The sequence below is a fragment of the Blennius ocellaris genome (assembly GCF_963422515.1).
Source record: "Blennius ocellaris genome assembly, chromosome: 7".
Lineage (NCBI taxonomy): Eukaryota > Metazoa > Chordata > Actinopteri > Blenniiformes > Blenniidae > Blennius > Blennius ocellaris.
Genome location: NC_137656.1, coordinates 3,798,417 through 3,821,323, shown reverse-complemented (window position 1 = coordinate 3,821,323; position 22,907 = coordinate 3,798,417). Strand labels below are relative to the sequence as shown.

General features: G+C 43.3%; 2 protein-coding genes across 2 annotated transcripts; one reads left to right on the top strand and one right to left on the bottom strand.

Annotated features, from left to right (window-relative positions):
• Window positions 1-6,826: 6,826 nt before the first annotated feature.
• fam151b (family with sequence similarity 151 member B) lies at window positions 6,827-10,772 on the top strand. Its single transcript, XM_080499483.1, has 5 exons — window positions 6,827-6,997; window positions 7,615-7,774; window positions 8,854-9,071; window positions 9,712-9,847; window positions 9,925-10,772. The coding sequence occupies exons 1-5, from the start codon at window positions 6,877-6,879 to the stop codon at window positions 10,064-10,066; spliced, it is 777 nt and encodes a 258-aa protein (XP_080355609.1). The 5' UTR covers window positions 6,827-6,876; the 3' UTR covers window positions 10,067-10,772.
• A 3,155-nt stretch (window positions 10,773-13,927) lies between these two features.
• On the bottom strand, window positions 13,928-16,369 carry ankrd34bb (ankyrin repeat domain 34Bb; the record flags this gene model as incomplete). Its single annotated transcript, XM_080499919.1, has 2 exons — window positions 13,928-15,425; window positions 16,167-16,369. 2 exons carry the CDS (start codon window positions 16,367-16,369, stop codon window positions 13,928-13,930), a joined length of 1,701 nt encoding a protein of 566 aa, XP_080356045.1.
• Window positions 16,370-22,907: the final 6,538 nt, after the last annotated feature.

The following is a 22,907-nucleotide window of genomic DNA, read 5'->3' as shown; positions in this document are numbered from 1 at the left end:
CTGAAGGTCCGTGTCCACAGGATCCGTCAGTTTCTTTCCTCCCATTGTTTTTTTTTGTGTGAACATGAACTGTTAAAGGTGTTTGAAAAATATGACATTTTATTCATATAGAAGAAAAATTTATGCTATTTAATTGTGATTAATCTGAATTACTCCACAGCAACCCTGTGATTAATCTGACTAAAAAGTCACAAAAGTGACAACACATTTAGTTTTTGATAGTTATTGTATTCATTTCGGTGTTTTATTGACAGACAGCAATTTTCCTGACAGGACTGATTTCATTGTTAATGAAAGCAGACCTGAAGACGTATTATTACATCAGATTGTACATGAGGTCCAGCCTCCCACCAGTGGACATTCTGCAGCTGACAGAATGGGTTCCTGACTTGATGTAAACCGTACAGATGCCCAGCTGAGTGTTGTATCTGGTGTCCTGGTCGAAGACCTGCAGGATCAGCTGTTGTCCCAGCCTGGCGTTTCCCTTTTGGATCCTGTCGCTCCACACGGGGTTGGCCGTGTTTTCCTTGGTGCGCGTCACAGCAAAGTAATCGGCGTTGTAGCGCAACCTGACGAAGGCGTCTGCGGGTCCCACCGGGTCGTCGCGAAGGTCCGACGCTCTCATGTTGTAGACGGTGAGAGTGAGTGACGCCAGGCTGCCGCTGCACAGGAGCAGCAGGAGGAAAACGTACCTGGAGATCATGGCTTCACCGGAGGCTGAGGAGGAGAAAGATATACGTCGCAGGAACTTCAACTGCGCAGAATGTTGAGTTTGGTCACGAAGGAAGTGAAGTTGTTGCACTGTTCTCTCATACCAGAGTACAAACTCAAAAATTCAAGTTATAGTAACACATATGAAATGCTTTTTGTAAAGTTACTTGAGCTGAGGTCAAGAACCTACGATGTTCCCGTCAGCGGGGTCGTTGATTCCGATTTGGAGGATCGCAAGGCGTCTCCTTTGTGGGTGGAATCCGTTAGTCCGTCGCCAACGTTCCCAAAAAAAGAACAGCTTTTACATATATACAAACATTTATATACGATACGCTCCTGGGCCATTGGTCTAGATCAGTGGTTCTCAATTATTTTCTGTCACGCCCCCCCTAGAGGACAGAATTTTTTTCAGGGTCCCCCCCCCCAAATTGTACTACCATTGAGAACTTGATAATATGTATTTATTTATCTGTATAAACCACTGTATCAGTTGCTGGCACCAGCATTCTGCATACAATCGCCTGATTATCAAAATAAATCTGCTATGGTGTGAGGTTTTTTGCACCTTGCGATGTGGTGGGCAACTTTGTAAGAGGCTAACAGTGCTTTTTTGTTTACTGATGCCACGCTGACAAAATGACCGGCATGTTGGCGATACTCATGGAGTTTACGATGAAAAAACTCCAGTGGCTTACTGACATAACGGGTGTATGGTCTCCAGGTGTATGGTGCATGGTCTCCAGGTGCCGTCTTCATTTATTTGGTTTCATGCTCCGCTGCCAGAGTTTTTAGGCATAAAACACAAATGGGTGTTTCCTCGTTTCCGACCGTGTTCACGGTAAACCCAAGGGCTATGTAGGCATCGTCATATCTCCTGCTCTTACTAGGTTTATGCCGGTTACTGTCACCTGTTTTCTTTTCCTCTGATGCCTCATCCTTTTTTCTTTTCACTCCTGTCAGAAACTTCTCCACCTCCCCTCCTCCTCCTCCGCCAGCTCTGTAGTACACCGGTGTTCATGTGTAGTACTTCTTCTTCTCTACTGGGTTGAACAGGCAGCCTGTTGATTAGTTTGAGCACTGCTGCCACCTAGTGGCTGGAGGCACTTTTTTTATTGTTCAAGCATGAATAAAGACACTAATACTGAAAGTCGCGCCCGCCTCGCGCCCCCCCTGACACCCCACCACGCCCCCCCAGGGGGGCGCGCCCCACCATTTGAGAAGCACTGGTCTAGATGAAGGGTAGTGGCCGTGGGTTTAGACTGGATTGGTGGTCAGCACCCCAGTCAGCATAGCATCTCTGTGCTGCAAGTTTGAATTGTTTTCTCGTTTGTGTCGTCAGGCTACAGGTGGCTCCGGCTCTATTGTGTTTCATATGAACAAAACTACACTATAAATATTTGCAGCATCTCATAAAGTTCCAGACTCTAATCCCTTGTCTGCTTTTGGGATTCTGGTTTTACTGTGTCTATTAAATTAAGTTGGTCGTCGCTTTAGGGGCCAACACAGTCATTATGCCACATCACCTCCACTGAAAGCTGCAATAAACTACATTATAAATAATAAACTAATACAGATTGAAAGTAACTAGCTTAATACTGATGAAGAGGAGAACAGACGAAGGTCCATTTACATGTTGCTGTCTTATTAAAAATGTAATGAGTGGCAACACGTTTCCCCCCTCAACTCATTCGTTTTCACAATGGACCTTTCGCAAGTGAGATAAAGTAGGTCCGACACACGCGGAGAGGTAAAACGTGCTGCCTGTCGGCCTCCTCCCGTTCTCGTTTCATGTGTTCATTGGTCAGCACTGCTCGTATCAGGTTGATGAAAAATATTGACTGAAGCACAACCTGCCTGATTCTCAGCCTTACATAACACACACACACACACACACACACACACACACACACACACACAAAGTTGAGGTTCAGTATTGGCTCTTTGGGAGGATTTCATTTTGTATAAACTACCATGTTTTGTACAAACTTCCTGATTTACTGATCACACTTTTGCACATATATATATGTACAATAGAAATACAATTGCAACAACACATCATCAGTAGGGTAAAACTAACCTGTCTCACGGTCTAATCCCAGCTCATGTTCCCTATTAGTGGGTGAACAAGGGTTAGGGTGTCATATATATATATATATATATATATATATATATATATATATATATATATATAGGGAGAGTGAGACAGTGAGTGCAATATACAAATACAGGTAGCATCCGAATGTTTTGTCCATGTATGTGCAAAAGTGTGATCAGTCACACTTTTGTCATCGTTAATGGGATAAAATGTCTTATTATTCTACATATATATTTTTTGTTTTTAATGAAATAAATGTTTACACTGTGGGAAGACATGCAAGACGGCATTTTGATTCTTCTGCGTCTTGCACATACAGTAGAAATTGACAATAACTTTGCCAGTCAGCTTCCGCAATTTTTAACAATTTGAAAACAACTCAGTGAGTTCAAATGAACACAAGAACAAAATTGTTATGACAGAAGCGCTTAGTTAAAATCCAAACTACTTTATTGTATTGAACACAAGGAATGTGCGTCTGTGTGCTGGATCGACAAGATGTTTATTGTCCAGTAAACTAGAGTTCAATAAACCTCACTGAGCTGCTATTGTTTGCTTCCCCCCAGTGTCGAAATGTGGTATTACCTGAACCTAACCCATCATACCTTTAACCGACACCCTGACATGATGCAATCTCATTGTCTTGATGAGGTTTTTACATGAAACATAAAGGATAGTCTGGATTGTTAGCTGCAGTGTTTATTTTTCCTGTGACAGCGCTGAAAACAAGATGGAAAAAGACTCTTGGGTCCAGCGGCTCTGAGTGGAGCGCCGTCCTCGGGATCACTGGTTGCTTGCGGCCAGAGTGTAGCTGTAGTGGAGCGTTCCTCCTTTCTTCAGGAAGCAGTCGTGCTCGTGGGTTCCCGCCTGCAGCCGCCTCTGGCAGACGCCCAGCAGGTCGTCGAAGAGGTAGTCGTCATCGTGCACCTCCAGCCGCAGCACGTCGCTGGGCTGGGCGCTGAAGTGGGAGAACTCCTCCTCCCACCAGGGGTTGGGGTTGTCGTTCCGGACGGAGGTCTTCCCCAGCGTGGCCGCGCCGCAGAACAACTTCACGTATCCGTCCGTGGTCCCCAACAGGCCGGCGGGGAGGCCGCTGGCCCGCAGGTCGAAGACCTTCAGCTGGGACCGAACCCCGCCGAGGCAGCAGAGGAGCAGCAGCAGGAGCAGCGAGGAGCAGGAGGCCATCTTGGATTCAGAGGAGGCTTCAGGGGAGGAGAAATCCCAGTCAGCTTTCTGGAACATCTCAGTAGTAACTCAGTAAAGTAACTCGATTCCACTTATTTGAGTATAAATAAGTGGAAAGTTACTTTACCAAATAACCCCAGTTACATTTTCTTTTCATTCCCTCGTGAGTAACTCGCTTACTTGATCCATAAAATAACAATTAACTATAATTCATTACTTATTTCAAATAAAAGTAGTTGGGAAATTTTACTAAGTAACAAGTTACTTTTTTGCAGCAACTCCTCTGGTCTTTAGTAAAAGGGCAGTAATGCCTAGCCAATTTTAAAAAAAAAATCTAAATTACAAAGTAACTTTTTGTTCTGATCGCAGATAAGGATAACAAGTAACTAATAAAGTACTTATATTCAGCACAGTACTGGATATATTGATCACAAGTTCAGCTGGAATACTTTCCTGAGTAACTCGTTACTTATCCTAATTATTAATTTCCTCTGACAACAAGTAATGCAGAAAACTAGTTACTTGAATTCATTTCTCTTGCTTTATACGGTTTTACACGTGTATCATTCTCAACAGCGCCGTTATTGTCCCTCCACTGAGCATGTGCAGAAGAGCTGTTCACTACAGGCATAATGTGCATGCAGAGTAACAGCATTGCAGAAAAGTTGCGTTTTCCCTCCCGTTTCCATGGAGATGGAGCATTTTCAGAAAGTTCCACCTTGGGAACCGTTTTCAGAGATTTACACCACCAGTGGCTCTGAGCACCGTCGGAAACAGCGAGCAGGAAGCATTAGCATAGCAGCCGCTCACCAAATTACGCCTTACATAAACACCGTGTGAACGTTTCACTCCACGCCGGTTGCATCCGTCCGTTTGTGGTCCCACGCTCCCACCCGGTGGGAATTTTGACCTTTTGCCACCAGATAAAACCTGTCCGACGCTGCAAAACTTCTCGCCTAACCCTTACCTCAAAATGAAGACAACAGCTACTAAACGTCCCGCTAGCTTCTGTGGCGCGTATGAAAATAAGATAGATAGAAAATAAGAACGGCCGATGTTTGAGTTAAGTTTTCAACATGTTTTATATTCTATTGACCGGTTTCTATGATTTGATTTTTTGTCCTAATTTTGTTGTGTTTTACATCTTCAGGGTAATTTCGTAACCTTTATATATAGTATATTGTATTATATGTTGGTATTAAATTCAGTGTATTTGATTGTAGAGCAGGCGTTAACAAAGTAGTTCTGTTGTGTTTGAACGGCATTAAAGTGTGAGTTAGGGTTAAATTATATTTATTAATAATGACAATTTTTAATTTTTTTACATCTGAACATTATTTATTATACATCTTGAATATGTTTTGGGGTGGAATTTTCAGAGTCAGAAATTCAATGTTACTTTAAATTCTTCTTTTTTAACAAATATATTTCATATGTATGTCGGATCACAGCTGTGATCATTTTCTCCTTTTAGATTTAATAGATGACAATTATCCATTATAAATCCTGGCGTTTTAGACGTTTTCTTTCTGATCTCTATTTTAAATGACGACACCAGTTTAATGATGAAGTGAAATTAATGTTTCCTGCATTTTCACTGGATTCAAACCATATTTTCTAATCACTTGGTCCGCGAGAGCCATTTTTGAGTGCACATGCAAACACTGAACATGTTTTTAAAATGCGGCAGGTAAATGAGGACTCAGTAGAGGATCAGGTGAGAAGATCTTACCTGCAGAGGAGAACTGCTGCATCTGAACTCCTCTCCTCGTGTCGCTCTCGGATTTTAAAGGCCGGCACAGCTCGTATCATCGGCCTGATAAAAACACAGCCTGCTGCTGTCTCACAGTTACGTAACGTGATGTAAAGTTACTCCGACTTTGAGCCGACTGGCATCAAAAATCACTTAAAACTACTACTTCATTCTAGGTAGTCACCTCCGAGTCTTGTTCTACACAATTTCCCCACTTCTGAGATTCTGGCTCTGTTCATGCTTCCTCGTTTCCATTTCCTGAATGGATGGCACATGCATTTTATTCTGTTAATCTTGAACACAGAATAAAAAAAACCAAAGAGGATATTAGTTTAGTTTAGTTTTTTTTTTTTTTTTATAAATGAAAGCTTCAGTAAAGCTCACAAAATCATTTATCCGTACATTATGGAACACAACCACAAAATCCAAAGCAACCTATATGAGGCTACATTCTCGAAGATTGAACACATACATTGCAAAAAATACATTTCTGCTGGAGCCCTGGTGTCTGTAACATGTCAACTCTCCAATACAGAATCAGTTTTGTTCCAGAAAGTATGTGGTGACTTTGGGGGAAACCTGGATGAGTCAATATCGAGATAAAGTGACTGAAATGTTGAAATTTATCATATAAATCAAAGATTTGCCATTCAACTTCATATATCATAAATGCATGTTGGTTAAGCTGCGGCACCTTTTAAAGATGTATTATATGCAGACATTCTAATTAGAATATATATATTTTTTCTTTTTCTTTTTCTCAGCTGATCTTTTTTTGTAAAAAAAAAAACAATTATTGCCTCTATTCATAAATTTGACAACTGATAATTACATCTTAGCTTTTCATAATATTTACATATTTAAAAACGGAACGTTTTTTAATCGTTGGTGTATGGTTGAGTTTAAAAGTTCGTATTTCTTTTACCGTCAGGCAACCTGTTGGTGTTACGGATTACGTGGATTCCCTGCAAACTGGTGACCAACTTCCGGTAGCGTCGCGAACGGACGCCGGTCACCACTTATAACTTGGAAACCGATTAATCTGAAACACCTCTGCGCTGCCTGCACTCAGAAACCGGAAATGGGTCTGTGAATACTGCTTGACCACCGGAGTACCGGGCCACCGGGGAACATGTGTGATCCGACCCTGGACTACCTGTACGGCCGGGGGCTTATCCGAAAGAAGGACGCCGCGGAGGTGGGCTGGAGCCACGCAGTGAACAGCAGGAGGCGGCTGACGGAGGCGCTGTCAGGTGGGCTCCGGGGAGGAGGTGGTGTGTTTGTGTTCCTCCATGATCAAGCTCCTCTGGAGGATTAGTCCCGTCGTACAGGGGCGGAGTCCTACTGAACCGGGGCGTGGGCACGAAGAGGCACCACTACCCCCCACCCTTAACGTTCAAGCTTTGTTTATTTGTTCCACTCTGTTTTGAAGTTACTTTGTGTTTATTGCTCAGTGTAATTGAATCCAGTCAGCTGGATTTGATCGTACATCTTGGAAGATGTTTCTCTACCTACCTGGGTTGACTAGTTTATTTCAGTCTGGAATAATCTAGTCTTGTCTAAAACCAGTCCACTCCAGATAAGCCCAATCTAGTCCAGTCTAGTCTATTCCAGTCTAATTTAGTCCAGGCTATCCCAATCCAGTCTATTAGACTAGACCACTCAGGTCCAGTTGTGTTTATTCTAGTTCATTATAATCAATCCAGCCTGGTTTATTCTTATCCAATCTAGTCAAGTTCATTCCAATCTATTCCAGACTGGACCAGTCCGGTCTAGTCTAATCCAGTCTCATCCCGTAACACCTGTTATGAGCAGCTGTTGTGATAAAAATCCGTATTTCAGCCACATTTGGTGTCGTCGCCGCCGTCAGGTCCGTCACACATGATCGAGGCCGACGTGATCCTGAGAGGTCGCGACCCCCGGGAGCCCGTCATGGCCCACCCGCCCGAGACGGACAGCGACATGACGCTGAGAGAGTTCCTGCAGGCCGTGAAGCCCCACGGGAAAGGAATCAAGCTGGACTTTAAGAGGTAGAGTCGGGATAAACGGATGAAACCTTCATGCAACGAGGAAAGGAAACGGGTCAAGAATGTGTCGGGTAAAATCCAAAAATGTAGTGAACATTGTAAAATATTCAAGAAAATAGTTATGAATGATAGTGATTTTTTTTTTTTTTTACATGAAAATGTACAGTTGTTTTTTGGCACATATATATATACACACACACATATATACACGTATATACACACATATATATATATATACACATATACATACACTGGCCAAATTTCTGGTCTATTGAAGGAGTTTGTTATAAAAAGTTCACAGTTAAAGCAAAGTGGCAGGTTTGCAAAAATCGATATTGATTAATCAAATTTGTAGCTAAAAAAAATGTGATTTTTATTTATTTAGAAATTTCAAATATTTTGCTATTTTCCACGTTCCCTTCCACCATTCCTTGTAGGTTTCCGTAGTTGCTGTTGCACTTTTGCTTAAACCTGGTTAAAGCCTGAATTTGTTGAATGATGGAGCCTCATTTACTTTATATTTTGAAATCGTTTATGTGTGTTTTAACGCTGAAGACAAGTGCATGGTTGTCCTTTTGACAATATATCAGACATTTTTCTTTGAGAGGGAAAAAAAAAAAAAGCGAGAATTGAAACTCAAATTTTTCCTTTAAAAAAATAGCGTTTTAGGCCAAATCGCCCGGCCCTCGTATGGCGTTTTGCTGTCACTGACTTTTTCTTGTGGCTCGTCATAGACGCTGCAAACATGTAATAAAAAATGGTACGGAGCCATTTTAGTTTAGTTTTCCGCCACTTCTGATGCGTGTGTGCAAGTTTGAGAATGTTTAGGTTGTCAAAAGATGCTGCAGTTCCAGATGGAAGGGAAGGAAGCACAATAATAATAAATAATAATAATAATAATTCCTTGCATTCCAAAAGGGTTTTTTCACCACATGGTGCTTAATAATAGAAATAGTTAAATACAGTGAAAGAAATTTGATGAAAAGTCAACAGGGGTAAAAACAAATAAATATATATTGATCGTGAGGGGATAAGAATAAAAAAAAAACCTGAATCCTGAAGCCCGTGTTCTGCCCCTGCAGCCTGGAGGCGGTGGCCCCGTCCCTGGCCCTGCTGGACGAGCTGCTGGACGAAGCGAGCGCCCCCCTCTGGGTGAACGCAGACATCCTGCCGGGCCCCGCCGGCCAGGCCTCGCCGCTGGACCCCGAGGCGTTCCTCGGGGCGGTGTCCCGCCTGCCCGCCCACACCGTGCTGTCCCTGGGCTGGACCACGGGCTGGACGGCCGGGGCCCACAACCCAGGTCAGTGCTCGGGTCGGCCGGCTTCGTCTCCGACGGAAGAATCTCCAGCCAGACATCTATTATTTAAAAAAAAAAAAACAAGCAACTACTAGTCCAGAAAATATGGTTTTAAATTCGACTTGATTGACAGAGTAAACATAAAAGAAAAAAATGTACATTTCATGAAGGTTGAAGAAGCTGAAACTGAAGGGAAAGTTAAAAGAAAATGTTTAAATCTTTAACATGTTAAAGTAGCAGTAATATTGAAAAGCATCATCAAAGTACCAGTGATAGTTTAAAAAAACAAAAACAAGTGTCAATGAAGAAAAAGTACAATTTGTGATTTTAATCACAAAAACTTGATTGATGATTAACATATAAATGTAATTATTGCAAAAGTTAAACAATTGACAGAAAGACGAGTGATTGTAACAAATAGATTCAACTAACATTTTGAACACGCGAACTTCATGTTATTTTAACATAATAATCTTATTAATGAATTTTGATGTTCCTGTTTGAAACAGATTTTGCGTTGAAAAACACAATAGAATAGACTAGAGCCACGCTTCCTCGCTCCTGGAGATCCTGGATGTGTTCCAGCAGATGTCCCCCCCCCGCCCCCGCCCCCGCCCCCCCCCCTCCGTCCTCTGGTCTGCAGGTTACAGCTGGGACATGGTCCAGGCGATGGAGCGGACCTGTGGGCGCCTCCCTCACCCCGTCACCTTCCCGGTGCGAGCCGCCCTGCTGGCCTCGTCCTTCCCGCAGCTCTGCTGGCTGCTGCGGCAGTCCGACAGGTGGGTGCTCGGGAGTCGGAACACGCGCCGTCCAGGTACGACGGCCGCTCAGCCGCCGGCCTCTGTGGTTCTTGCAGGTTCTCTCTCACCGTGTGGACCGGACCCCGGGACCAGGTCAGAGTTCAGGACCTGCTGGCCTACAGGAAGCAGTTCGACGCCAGCCGGATCTTCTACGACCTCCCCGAGGCCCTCAGAGTCCAGCTCGCGGCTGAAGTATGAAACCGAAGCTCACGTTTCGGGAAACTTTTTGAGTGTTTTCTGACTTTTTTCCTTGTCGAACTGCAGTTGATCTGAACTTTCAACGTGTTTCTTTCTCTAAATTATAATCGGGCAGTAAATGCATTTTATGAACTTGGTTTATTTATAGTTCAAGGATGAAACAAACTGTTCTGTAGAGAATAAATCTGATACTAACTTAGGAGCTTTTATTTCTTTGGCCCTATTTCACACTAGTTTCCATATTTTTTGTGGATTTAACATCCATTCAAGATTGAATCTAGATTTTCCTTTTTACTTACGAGCCTAAAAACCTATTTTGCACTCGTTTTGAACTTGTTGGACACTGGTCTGAAATCAGTGACCACCAGATGTCACTGTATGACGACAGAAAACCCTCATTTCTACTGTATGTTACTGTCAGAGCAAGAAACATGACAAGAAAAATGTCCGCGTCGGATTTTATGCGAGGGTAGAAAGTACAACGAGAGCAGGAAGTGTTCAGAGTGTTTACCAAACCTGTGATGGACAGGAGAGAAGAAACAATTACTGTGATGAAGAAAACAATGAAGGAACAAATTCATAGAAGGTTCATGGAACATTTTACATCTGGAAATGGAGGATAAATGTTATTTTACTTCAGTATGGATTTTGGATAATATTTTATACAATATGCATTTTTTATTTATTTATTGCTCTCCATGATGGATTTTGTGAGAGATGTGACTTACGGTTGAAGTTTTACTGAAATAAAAGCTGGAAATCAATTTTAAACAATCTGTTTTCATTCTTCATTGAAAATCATCATTCAAATGTTTCGAATGTGTAAATCACATCAGACTCAGGATATTTAGAGGTTTATTATACATCTGTATTCACATAGTTCATTTATTAATGCAATTCCAGGTTCAAAAGTTCCTTGAAACTTTGTAAAAAATAAAGAAATCAAAGAATGCTACTTCTTTGGTTGTTGCTCTGAATATGAGCAGAAAGCATGTCGAGGGATTGCTTTTGTCATTTCGGTGGAGAATGGTTAAAAATGTATTTGCAGTAAAAATAAAAATGCTGATTTAATCGATTTAGAAAAATGAACTACTTAATTGCACAATGTTCTGTAATTGTGACTTATTGCATTGTTTCTCTCCTGAAGACTGAAGCTTGTAATGGATATTTATTCAGGGAATACCATATAATTAATGTCGACTTAACGCTCAGAGACTATATATAAATTAAAAGACTATTTTTATCACGTCCTTTTTAACCGTTTCTCTCCAAGAGCAGCGAAATAATATAAACTTTAATTAATATCGAACATAAGTCTGGTTTTTGTCGACTGCAGGTCCACCACTTTGAGGATTTGAATATTTCTAGAAACAAAGTTGTAAAGTTATTACATGAACACAGTGGCAATAATCACACACACACACAGAGAGAGAGAGAGAGAGACAGAGAGACAGAGAGAGAGAGAACAGCGCACACACACAAACACACAAACAAACACAGTATGTCACCAGAGGGGCTCCGTAGAAAAGAGAAAGAGTAGAAATTATTATTTTACCTGCAACTCTTTCCTCCAGGTTTACCAGATCGGTGGCTCCTGGTCAGCCAACATGGCAACCTGCTGTTTTGCTGCACAATTACTCCTTTGGCAGTAAAATTCGGCTTTTCAGAGTAAAGCTAATAACTTTAACTTTCTCGGGTAACTTTTAAAGTGAAACTTTCTACCTTAATATTATTCCACTCAGTATTGTGCCGCTTTAGTAGTGTCGGCGCTGCGTCCAGAGAAGCTGCACATACTGCGGCTCCGGTAAGAGAGCGAAATAAAAATAAAACAAAAAAACATAAGTAAACACAACTACGTTCATTACGTAAATTTTTTCTAAACGAATTAAACCAGGGGTGTCTAAGCTCGGTCCTGGAGGGCCGGTGTCCTGCAAGTTTTAGTTCTCTCCCTGCATGCGCATACCTGGATCTATTGATGACGTCATCCATGAAAAAGCCCAATAACGAGCCCGTCATTGCAATCAGGTGTGTTGCAGCTGGGAGAGAACTAAAACATTCAGGACTTGAGTTTGGGCACCCCTGAATTAAAAGCTTCAAATCAATTAACTGAAATAACTTGTTATTTTTGACAGCTGCTGACATTTTTGTCTGCATATTTCTTTCTTTGATTTTAAGTTATGAGAAAAGAATCTTCACGTAGAAAGAGGGAAAGAGTGCACTGACTCTTTGCAGCTTTTATTACACAATTGAGATGAAAAATCACAAATTGAGAAATAAATATTTCGCTCATTTAGAGAGATGCATAAAAACAAAACAAAACTATCTGTCAAAATGATGACCTGAACACAGGGAATGAAAATTGGATCAAATTTGGGGTGAAATCAGTGGGCGAACTCTGGCCAGGAGGAGATGCTGCTGGTCTTAAAGTTGTGGCTGATGGCTGAATCCTTTCCACCACCTGTAAAGGTAACGTTTGGAAACAGAGGCGTCTTATTGAAGCGCCGCTGAAGTGTTGCCACGGGCAACTCTGCACCCGCTGAAAAGAGCGTCTGAAAGAGATTTTCAAGGATGCAGTGTTACTAATTGGCAATTTAGATAAAAGCTTTTTTTTTTTTTTTTTTTTGCAGAAAGGAAAGCTCTCAGAGCTGCGGCTGAATAACAACCTTTTCATTCCCACAGCTCGCCCCACGCTCGCTCCATCCATCCATCGCCTTTGTCGTCCTCCAGAAAGGATCCTTTATGGAATATGAAGAAATAACTAATAGATGATAATCAGGAAGGAGGAGGCCGGCTGAAAAATTGGTTCTAAGGCAGCAAGATTAAACCTCATGTGCTGTTTAATTCTCTCTTTTAATCCAAGGTCAGAGAAGATGAAGCCTTCAGCATCTTCACAGTGAGTCACAGACCTCTTAAAGTCATGAACACACACAAACAATGCTGCCGCTTCGCTATTGAATCCTCTCTCAGGCAACCGTCAAGCTGTGATCGAATCGTTCGAATGTTTTTACACCAACGTTCACAATTTGTCGCCAAAAGGAAGATTTCTGTTGATTAATCATATTTTAACTCTTTTGTGACTGCAGACCATTGGATTGTCCGTTTTATGTCTGCAGAATTGTTATAAACTGTACAATTCTCCTTTTTACAAGCTGACATTCAGTCCATGTCGGTGCTTCGGTGTTATGAATGTGACTCGCTGCTAAATCTTTTCTTCTTGTGTATCTGGAATTTATACACACACAGACACACTACAATACCCACAATGCCTTCTGTCCGTCTCAACTACGGCAGCCCAAGTCAGTCTATATATACAACACGTGTGCTGTAAAGTGGTATCGGGTGTCGGGAGTACTCATGCCTGGTATGGAACCGATACCGATCCTGGTATCGGTATTGGTGCATTCCTACTTTCAATTTAAGGGTGGTTTCACACCTGTGACTGCAGACCAGCTCATTAGTTTACAGTTTACAATAACTCTTATTTTTACTGTTCGGGTCCAAAGACTGGACCAACTGATGGACCCTTGAGTCCATCAGCTGAGGACTTTGGGTAGGGTGTCAGGGTTTTACAGCTTTCAAGCTGTAACGGCTATGGACAAATGTCATGACACACTCAGATTTCAGTTTGACAGATCTTTATTCTTGATGTGTGTGTGTTATCATGTAGAGCTCAAATGCTCCCGGTGGCTTGCATGAATAAAGTCCATGAATTAAAGGTCAGAAAACAGCACATCAACACAGACTCTGCATGTCTAAACTGTATTTGGCACATGTGAGCAGGCATCAGTGTTATAGGCAAAGGTACAGCAATGTAGGATACTGGTAACACATGCATTTTTCCCCTGACGGATGTGTTTTATTCTAATGACCAAGGGTTTCCTGGAAGTTGGCTAGTTGTTTTATCTGCTCGCTCTGCATCGAGTGGCGTCTCCACAACATTTTCTTAGATGTCAGATCGCGAGGGAAAGCAGGCGCAGAGGGTAGAATAGCTTTTGAGCCTGCGAGAACATTGTTTATTGTCTTGGTACTTCCGCTCAAAGGGTAGGAGCAGCTCGAGCTAACCCCTATGTCTGGTATAGGAGCATGGGGGTTCAGAGGCGGGAGGTATCCAGGGCGAGTGTGGGCGATGTGATCCAGGAGGAGGGCTCCGGAGCCTCTGCGTTCCAGCCCAGCGGCACTTCGTCTCTGCATGGAGCTCTCCAAAGACTCCCTGGATTCGGACAGAGTGGAAGATTTGCTGGCGACCAGCTTGTGCTTCTCTGGTGCCGAACCGACCCCGCTGCTGTGCTTCAAAGTTTTTTCCCGGCAGCCTAACTGCAGCAACTGAGAGTCAGAGCTGTAGTGGTCAAAACCGATGTTCCGTCGACGCACCACGTTTTGAAGACTGGATACATTTAGCTGTCTGAGACAGTTAGAGGAGTCCTCTATCACTGGACTGGACTCGTGAGGGAAGGGGAGACTGTCCTGATGGAGGTTGGGGTGGGATGCAGAATACAGTGAACTGGCAGCGCTGTCATATGACATCTTTCTGCCAAAGACCCGTCTTCCACCTCCACCCTTGTTCTCATTCGCTGACATGTTCTCCAGTGCTCTGAGAAGCCCTGTTGAGTCTTTGACATCCATGCTGTGGTGGCGGGAAACAGCTGGAGGTCTGCCTTGGATACCTAGGCTATTGATTCTGAAGGCCAGCTCCTCCTCTGGAGTGATTTCCATTGGCTCTTCGGTCAGGGAGGAGGCCTGACTCTGCTGGAGAAGCAGAGAAGGACTTTTGGACCATTGCTCTGAAGGTAGCCTGTGAAGATTCAGACGCTTATCGACACCAGGAACACGTAAAGGACTGAGTTGTTGGATTGGCGAGCCTGGCCGAGAAGTGACCAGACTTGCACCAAAGCCTAGACACAGGGGGTCCCTGAGGCCAAGAAGCGGGCTGCCAGGTTGGGGAGAAGCAGCCGCCGATGAGCCCTGTGGAGGAGTCCGTAGCTGGAACTCATACGGTGGCGTGTAACAAGAGGCTGGTGTGAAATGCAGACGCTCCTCCAGGTCGGGAGGTGGAGGAACATTCAGGTACTGCTTCGTCATCTGATGGCCAGAAGGGAGTTTATTGGTCGTGATGATGATGACCTCCTTACCCTTTGCTTTACATGCATCCAGGAGGACACTGAGAATATCCCTGTTCCCTGAATTGACTGCATAAATCAATGCTGATAAACCTGAATGATCTTCCAAAGTTGGATCTGCGCCGCTGCTCAGGAGCAGAGACAGAATTCCGGCCTCAGTTTGTTCGAGGCACGCATGCATCAGAGCCGTTTTCCCTGTCTTATCTTGGATGTTTGGATCTGCACCGTTCTCCAGAAGGTATCTATGAGGAAAAAAACAAAAAAGTGACATCAGTTTGTAGGAGGAAGATGCTCTGTAATATGGATGTTAGCTCTTCATGAAAGAAACACATTTGTGAACTAATGATGAGAAGAAGAGGCAACAAAAGAGCTGATAAACTACCAGCAATGCAGAGAAGCTAATCACAGCTGGTATGGAGCTCGTGAGAAGAAACACTGCTCATTGATTGGTCACGACCAAAAGCAGAAATCTTAGCTATTTCAACTATCTTAGCTATACATTTAGCAGAAAATGTAGCTGTCTAGTGGCTAAAGGGGATAATTAGCTCATGGATAATGGGTAGCTACAAACAGATATATAGTCTTTTTACCAGATATCAATGACCATCTTCCTCACCACTTGTTCCTCACTACTCCACGTCTGCCCGCAAGATTTATTCCAACTGTTTTCTTTCTGATAGTTCCTGATGTGTTCTCACTGTCAGTGGATCAGACCTCAGTTCACTTCGTTGACCCGGATCAGAGTCCGGGGGAGCGTTCACACCTGCACACCAAAGCAGACTTCCCTTGAAATGAACTCGCCTAAAATCTGTTTCTACCCTGCCTTAGGATAGAACATGGATAGATAGCCTTAATAAAACGCTAAGGATATATTTAACTAGTATGGTGATACTTAAGGTACCCGTTATGGTACAATACATCATCCACAACACTAACGGAACGAGCAACACGTCTCAGCAGCGCTCATTCCTGCGAGAACTCACCGGACCATCTTGTGTTTGGGGACACTCTGTGAATCTGTGTGCCGCGTCTTGCAGGCCACCATGAGCGGCGTCTCGCCATGCTCGTTGCTCTCGTTTATGTAAGCCCCGCCCTCCAGGAGCAGCCGGGTGAGACGCAGCCGGCTCAGGTAGACGGCCTTCAGGAGAGAGTTTCCATCAGTCCGCACGTCGGTTGACTTTTCCATTGGGAAGGTATTTGCCACTGAATCCGTCACGTCTTTGTCTAGAGATTGACGCAGCTCCCGCCCTGCAAAAAAAAAACAAAACAAGATACAAATCTGATGCTCTCTCTCTCTTGTCATTACTCTGATCAATAATAAGATTAAAGCTTTGGTTCTGGTACATAAGACTCCTTCAGACCAATGAACCAGTAGAACCTCTGCAGCAGTTTGAGCTCCTGGAGCTCATCTTTGGGATTAGGTCGTCGGCATCGATGAGGCCGTCCCTGTCACCAGGTCACCTTTTTATAATTCCTTGGAATTAAGACAGAGCCTAACCATTGCAGGCTGGAAACACCCCACGCACTAGAAAAATATGCCCCTCTCAAAACAAGAAAAAATAAATATTTCAAAGTACTTTTACCTTGAAATAAGTGAAAAAGTAATCGACCAATAGAACGAGTGAGAATGTTCTTCCTAAGATTTGTTGGAACATTTCTTGGAAAAGGGAGGGTTAACAGGTGTAATTAGACTTCTGCAAGTGCGACCCTGACTCTACGAAGTTGGGATTTGTGAAAGGAGGTAGCAAGGCAGAGCCGAGAGCCATACACTCTTAGGTACACGAGATAAAGAATTGTTTTTGAGATCATCACGGTGTGTCATTTATTTGACAAGGTTTTACTTTTTTTTTATCTCAGTGGACCAGATTTAAGTTATTGAACACACATCAAACCAAGGCTCGGATCAGTTGAAATGAAAGTGTTAATATTTTAATGAGCCCAGGGCCACTTTAAACTGCGAAAATTGGGCCCCTAAGTTAAAAAAAAAAGGTTGAGAACCCCTGTCTTGAAGTCTTTTGTTTTTTCTAAAATACAACTCAAAACTAAATACTTTAAAGATTAGACAGACAGACAGACAGACAGACAGACAGACAGACAGACAGACAGACAGACAGACAGACAGACAGACAGACAGACAGACAGACAGACAGATAGATAGATAGATAGATAGATAGATAGATAGATAGATAGATAGATAGATAGATAGATAGATAGATAGATAGACAGACAGACAGACAGACAGACAGACAGACAGACAGACAGACAGACAGACAGACAGACAGACAGACAGACAGACAGACACTTTATTCATCCCCATGGGGAAATTAACATTATTTGACTCAACAATGTATTTATGATGCATCTCAAGTGGGATGAGACATTTTGACTAAAATCAAGACTAATAAGCTTTTGACGTTTTGCAGTGCAGCACCTGCAGGTCTGGAGATCAAATCTTCACACTTGTTATTTATTTTAAATTCCCTTTAAACGAATAAACATTCCCTTCTTGTCTGATCTTTCCCAGTTACTACCAGGAGCCATCATACAGTTACCCCATTCACCTTCCTGAAAGTCATGGCTGATCAGAGCATGTATATTCTGGACGGTTCACTTTTGTTCATCACAGTCCAGAGTTCACAGCTGAAAAGCAAAAAATATAGAAGCAACTGAGCTCTCAGCAGGTATTTGGGTAAAACCTCCGAGCAGCCTTACATTTAGTACCTGCGATTGTGAGTAATGTGAGTGCGCGAAGCCGGGGTTGGCTCCATCCCACTCCTGACCCTGAACAGGCTGAGCGACAGTAGAAAGTTGACGGTTTCCGTAGCAACAGCATTTGACGAGAAAAGCAGATAGCTTACGTGCTCACAACGTTTAACTATTGTGAAGGTGTGAGAAAGTTCACAGCACGTACTCAAGCCGAAGGTCGCTTCAGGACAGAGATTCGTTAAAAAAAAACAAAAAAAAAACAGCCACATGCTTTCACAAGCACCAACAATGAGGACTGGAGGAGTGAAAACGCAGAAACGGACCCAACCTACACCTCGGGAACAGTCCGCCCGCTCTCCTCAGCGGCAGATGTGCCATCGATCCGACGTCGACACGACATTCCTCTCCAGGTGTTACGCAACCCTGCGGCAGCGATCGTCGCGCGTCTGTTAACGGGGCCTGATGTCGCCTTGAGTTCTCGCTGCCATTGTCGAGGCTCCTGACGGCGATGACGCATGAACACGGTGACGCGTCCGAGTGCGCGCTGTCACACCGGCGACAGAAACCCTCAAATGTGTCCTGAGCTGATGTTCGAAGAGGCGTGAAGGAGAAGAGGAGTCAAACAGCTGAAGGTCATCTGGGACTTACTGTAACTATAAGAGTGCGAGCGTGAACACACCTCAGAGGTCAGACATTATAATGCACTGAGATAAACGTAATGAATATCTCAACGTGGATTTACTTGGGAGTAAAATTAGTCTAGTTTAAATCCTGTTCTGGGGCGGGTTCTTTTCTCAGATTAAGTTCCTAAATTGGTATTTAAACACAGCTTAGATTAGTTTTATAGTTGGCTTTGCATTAAGTTTAGATTAGTCTAATGTGAGTTTAAGAGTTAGCTTTGGGACTTAAGGGTTAGTTTTCAGATTCGAGGTGGGTGTGGGTTTATGTTGTGCAAGTTTCGGTGTTAGTTTTAGTGTAACTTTAAACCTATTTGACGATCTGTTATGATTTCACTAAACCCCAGTTTATTAGAAGAGAAGCATTGACTCTGAACTATCTCAGTCCTCCTGACGGCAACATGAAAGATGTTCAACTGTACGGAGCATCAGACATTTACTACAGCAGCTGTGATTAGCATTCACATGCTGGTATTACTAGTTAGCTTCTCGAAGATGTTGATAGTTTAAAAGTTGCTGCTTCTCATTGACTTTTGTTCACAAATCTGTTTCTTTAAGAAAAGCTAACATCCAGATTCTAGAGCATCTTCCTCCTCTAACATCCAGATTCTAGAGCATCTTCCTCCCACTAACATCCAGATTCTAGAGCATCTCCCTCCATTAACATCCAGATTCTAGAGCATCTTCCTCCAGTAACATCCAGATTCTAGAGCATCTTCCTCCCACTAACATCCAGATTCTAGAGCATCTTCCTCCCACTAACGTCCAGATTCTAGAGCATCTTCCTCCCACTAACATCCTCACCCTGAACATCACAAGAACAAAAGAGATCACTGTGGACTTCAGGAAGAACCAGCCCAGCGACACTCATCAGCATCATCATCATCATCATCATCATCACCTCATCAGATCGTCAGCAGCACCAGGTTCCCGGCGGTTTACATAACATATTCGACACTTTCTACAGGGAACTTCACTGGAAAAAGTAACATCTAACTGAATCAAGTTCTTTGGACTTAGAATAGTCCATTAATTTAAGTTGGAACTTAATCTAATTCATTAACTTAAGCTGGAGGAACTCGATTCATTTAGGTGTCACCAATTGAAGCAATTCAATTAAGTTGGTCCGCCTGTGTCCAGCTATTTTCTTCTTCCAGTGTACAGAGAGCATTCTGACCAGCTGCCTGGTTTGGTCGCCTGCCGTGGAGAAAATCAATGGGTCTTTGCTTCCTCCCATCCAGGATGTTGCAAATAAACATTGTCTGACAAGTGAAAGGACGCCCCCTACATACAGGGCTGCTCCATAAAAAAAGTCCTCTTGTAGCGCGGGGAAATAATATAATCCAGGAATTAGACTGTGCAACATGAAGAACACAAAGACAAATACATAGTGTTCTATTTTACTACGTACTGTTTGTATCATATTGCTGCTGGGCCTGAGCCAAAGAAATTTCACTTTAATGAGAATTGAAATGACAAATAAAGTATCCACCTATCCATCCATCCATCCATCCATCCAGATTACGGAGCATCTTCCTCTCACTAACCGACGTGACATCAGGATATATTAAAGAGTGAATCAGCATTAAACTGACCCACACAGTGACACCAGCTCGGCGAATGCTGAAGCTCCTATCATACAGTTATATGACCATCATCCCGGGGACTGCAGGTGGAAACTCGCTACGGCTAAAAAAATCTGGTACGAAGCATCTTTTCTTCAAGATTAACATTTTTGTACATGGTCCCTGAAAAACAAACGAAATAAATGAAAATCAACGAAGGAACTTTACCAAGTAACTCGTGACTTTTTATTCCCAGTAACTGGTGAAGATATTTCACTGCTGTTGAAAGATTCTATACGTCTGGAAATATAAGTACTCATGAGACGTTTACTCATTTTCAACCCGAGGGACTCGGCAATTCTTCATTTGTCGCAGTGGCTGATGGAAAAGGTGGAGAGCGAGGTGGAGTCGCCGTGGCGATTACTTAGTGACACATCGGTTTCTCCGACGCAGATTTCACCTCAACGGGGCCACAGAATGGGATGAGTCATCACTTTGGATTCTTTGAACAAAGCCGCGTCGCCTCTTGAGCGTGTGTGTGTGTGTATGTGCACGTGTGGTTTTTAAACTCTGTACAGGTGACATTCTCTCACACACACACACACACACACACACACACACACACACACACACACACACACACACACACACACACACACACACACACACACACACACACACACACACCCGTCCGCCGACGCGCCTCGGAGGGGTCAGCCCCGGCCTTCAACCAGCACCCACACACACGGAATAGTTAATGACAGATGCAGCAGAGAAAAATGTCATCCCTTAACATTTCATCACTCCACATGAAAAGGCCACTTTTCATCTTTTCTTTTTTTTTATTTCCTTGCACACACACACACACACACACACGCACGCGCACGCACACACACACGATCCATCAAGCGCTTTATGTGCATGTGTGTTAAGAGCCACTTGTGTGGAGTGCCGAACATCAAAAGCCTGTCAGAGAGGCAAATAAAAACCAACAACAAACAAGACACAAAGCAAAGCAAAATACCCGTTTCCTGCAACTTTCCTCATCATTAAATCAGGAAAAAAATTTCCCCTCAAATCAAACTTCTCCTGTCACCGGGGGGGGGGGGGGGGGGGGGGTCAAAGCGAGCGTCACGTGCACCGGCGCGTCGGGATGAAGAGTCAAACTTACCTGCTGGAGTCTCATTCTTCCCCGTGCGAGCTGCAGCTCCTTCCCGCAGGAGAGCAGACAGTCCGTGATGAAAGGACGGAGCGCGGACTGATATACGTCAGCCGGGAGCGGGAAGAAGGGAGTGGGGAGAGAGAAAGGGGTGGTGGTGGTGGTGGTGCAGGCAGCCAATAGCGTGGCGGCGTCTTTGTGCGCGGCGGACGGTGAGCGTCGGGTGAAGCACTTGCGCAGGTAGGACTCATTTCTTTTCACCGTACGGTTTTCACAGCGCCGGCGCGAGGCGCCACAATGGAGTCCGCCAACGTCACCGGAAAGATCAAGGCTGGAGACGCGCCGTAGTTTTTGGCGGTGGTTACACAACAGAGCTACACACACACAGACACAGCCACACACACACACACACGAAGGCCGAGAGCACTTTAAAATCCCGTCGGCTTTGCCAAAGCCCGACGTCGTCACTCCGACTCTCTCACGCACAGGAAGACGTACAAACACACTCCGGACCAAACAAAAAAAACAACACATACACAAATGTCCGCTCACACACACAGCACAGACAAAACACACGCCAGTAAACGCACAAACACGAGTCCTCAAACACAGGAGGCCATTTGTTACGGCATCAGACACACAACTGTCGCTCCGCCGCTTTTTTCTCCCCCGGCAACGATCGAATAATTTAACGTAACTTTCAGTTGGTTTACGCGATGTTTTCAGGTAAAAACAGAAAACGCATTTTTAACATCCAATTTACACGACGGCCGTGCCCAGAGCCACTGAAAACACAACTTTTTACCAACGGGTACCAAACGCTCCGAAACTTAACTTTTCTGAGACGCTACTTCTGCACATGTGCGCCAACAGTCAACAGTTCTTCTGCACATGCTCAGTAGGTAAACAATAAGAACAACAGTCCCGGTCCTGATTCTCCTGGGACTTGGTCATTTTTTAGTCGACAGTCACCGTGGTAACGATCAAAACTTGGTCGTCTGTCCATACCAATGTTCTACCATTGTTGATGTTTACAACACATTTGTTTTTCAAACATGGAACTTTGTGAAAATGGCTTCCAGAATCCACCACTTTGGAAAATGTCTTTGGTTGCAATTTAATTCAATTGATTTCCACTTCATTTATAACCAAATACAACATAGTTGTTTCTGTGTGTAAAACATTGAGTTTTTAAACTGTTAACACACCCAAATGAGTGGAGAACAAGTCAAACACTGACGAAAAAAAATAAAGTTTTTTCCTGGCAAATTTCAAGCCAAACAGGTGCTGAAACTGTCAAAATAAAAGTTTCAAAGTACGTGTTCACGCTTCACGACCAGTTTCACACGTGCAGTCAGTTTCACATGTTTTTCTTTCCAGGTTTACATTTGTACAATATTGTATATTTACTTAATCAGACAACTGTTTCAATATTTTTTTTCTTGTCCAGATTACCAGTTGAATAATATTCTTGTTTTCAGGTGTAAATATTTGTATACATCATTTAATGTTTTTTTTATTGTAATTTTATTTATTTTGTATAAATCTAGGTAGTGATTCAGTTATGTGCTTTTAAATAAAAGTTTATTTGCAACAATACCCATCAAATATAAATAT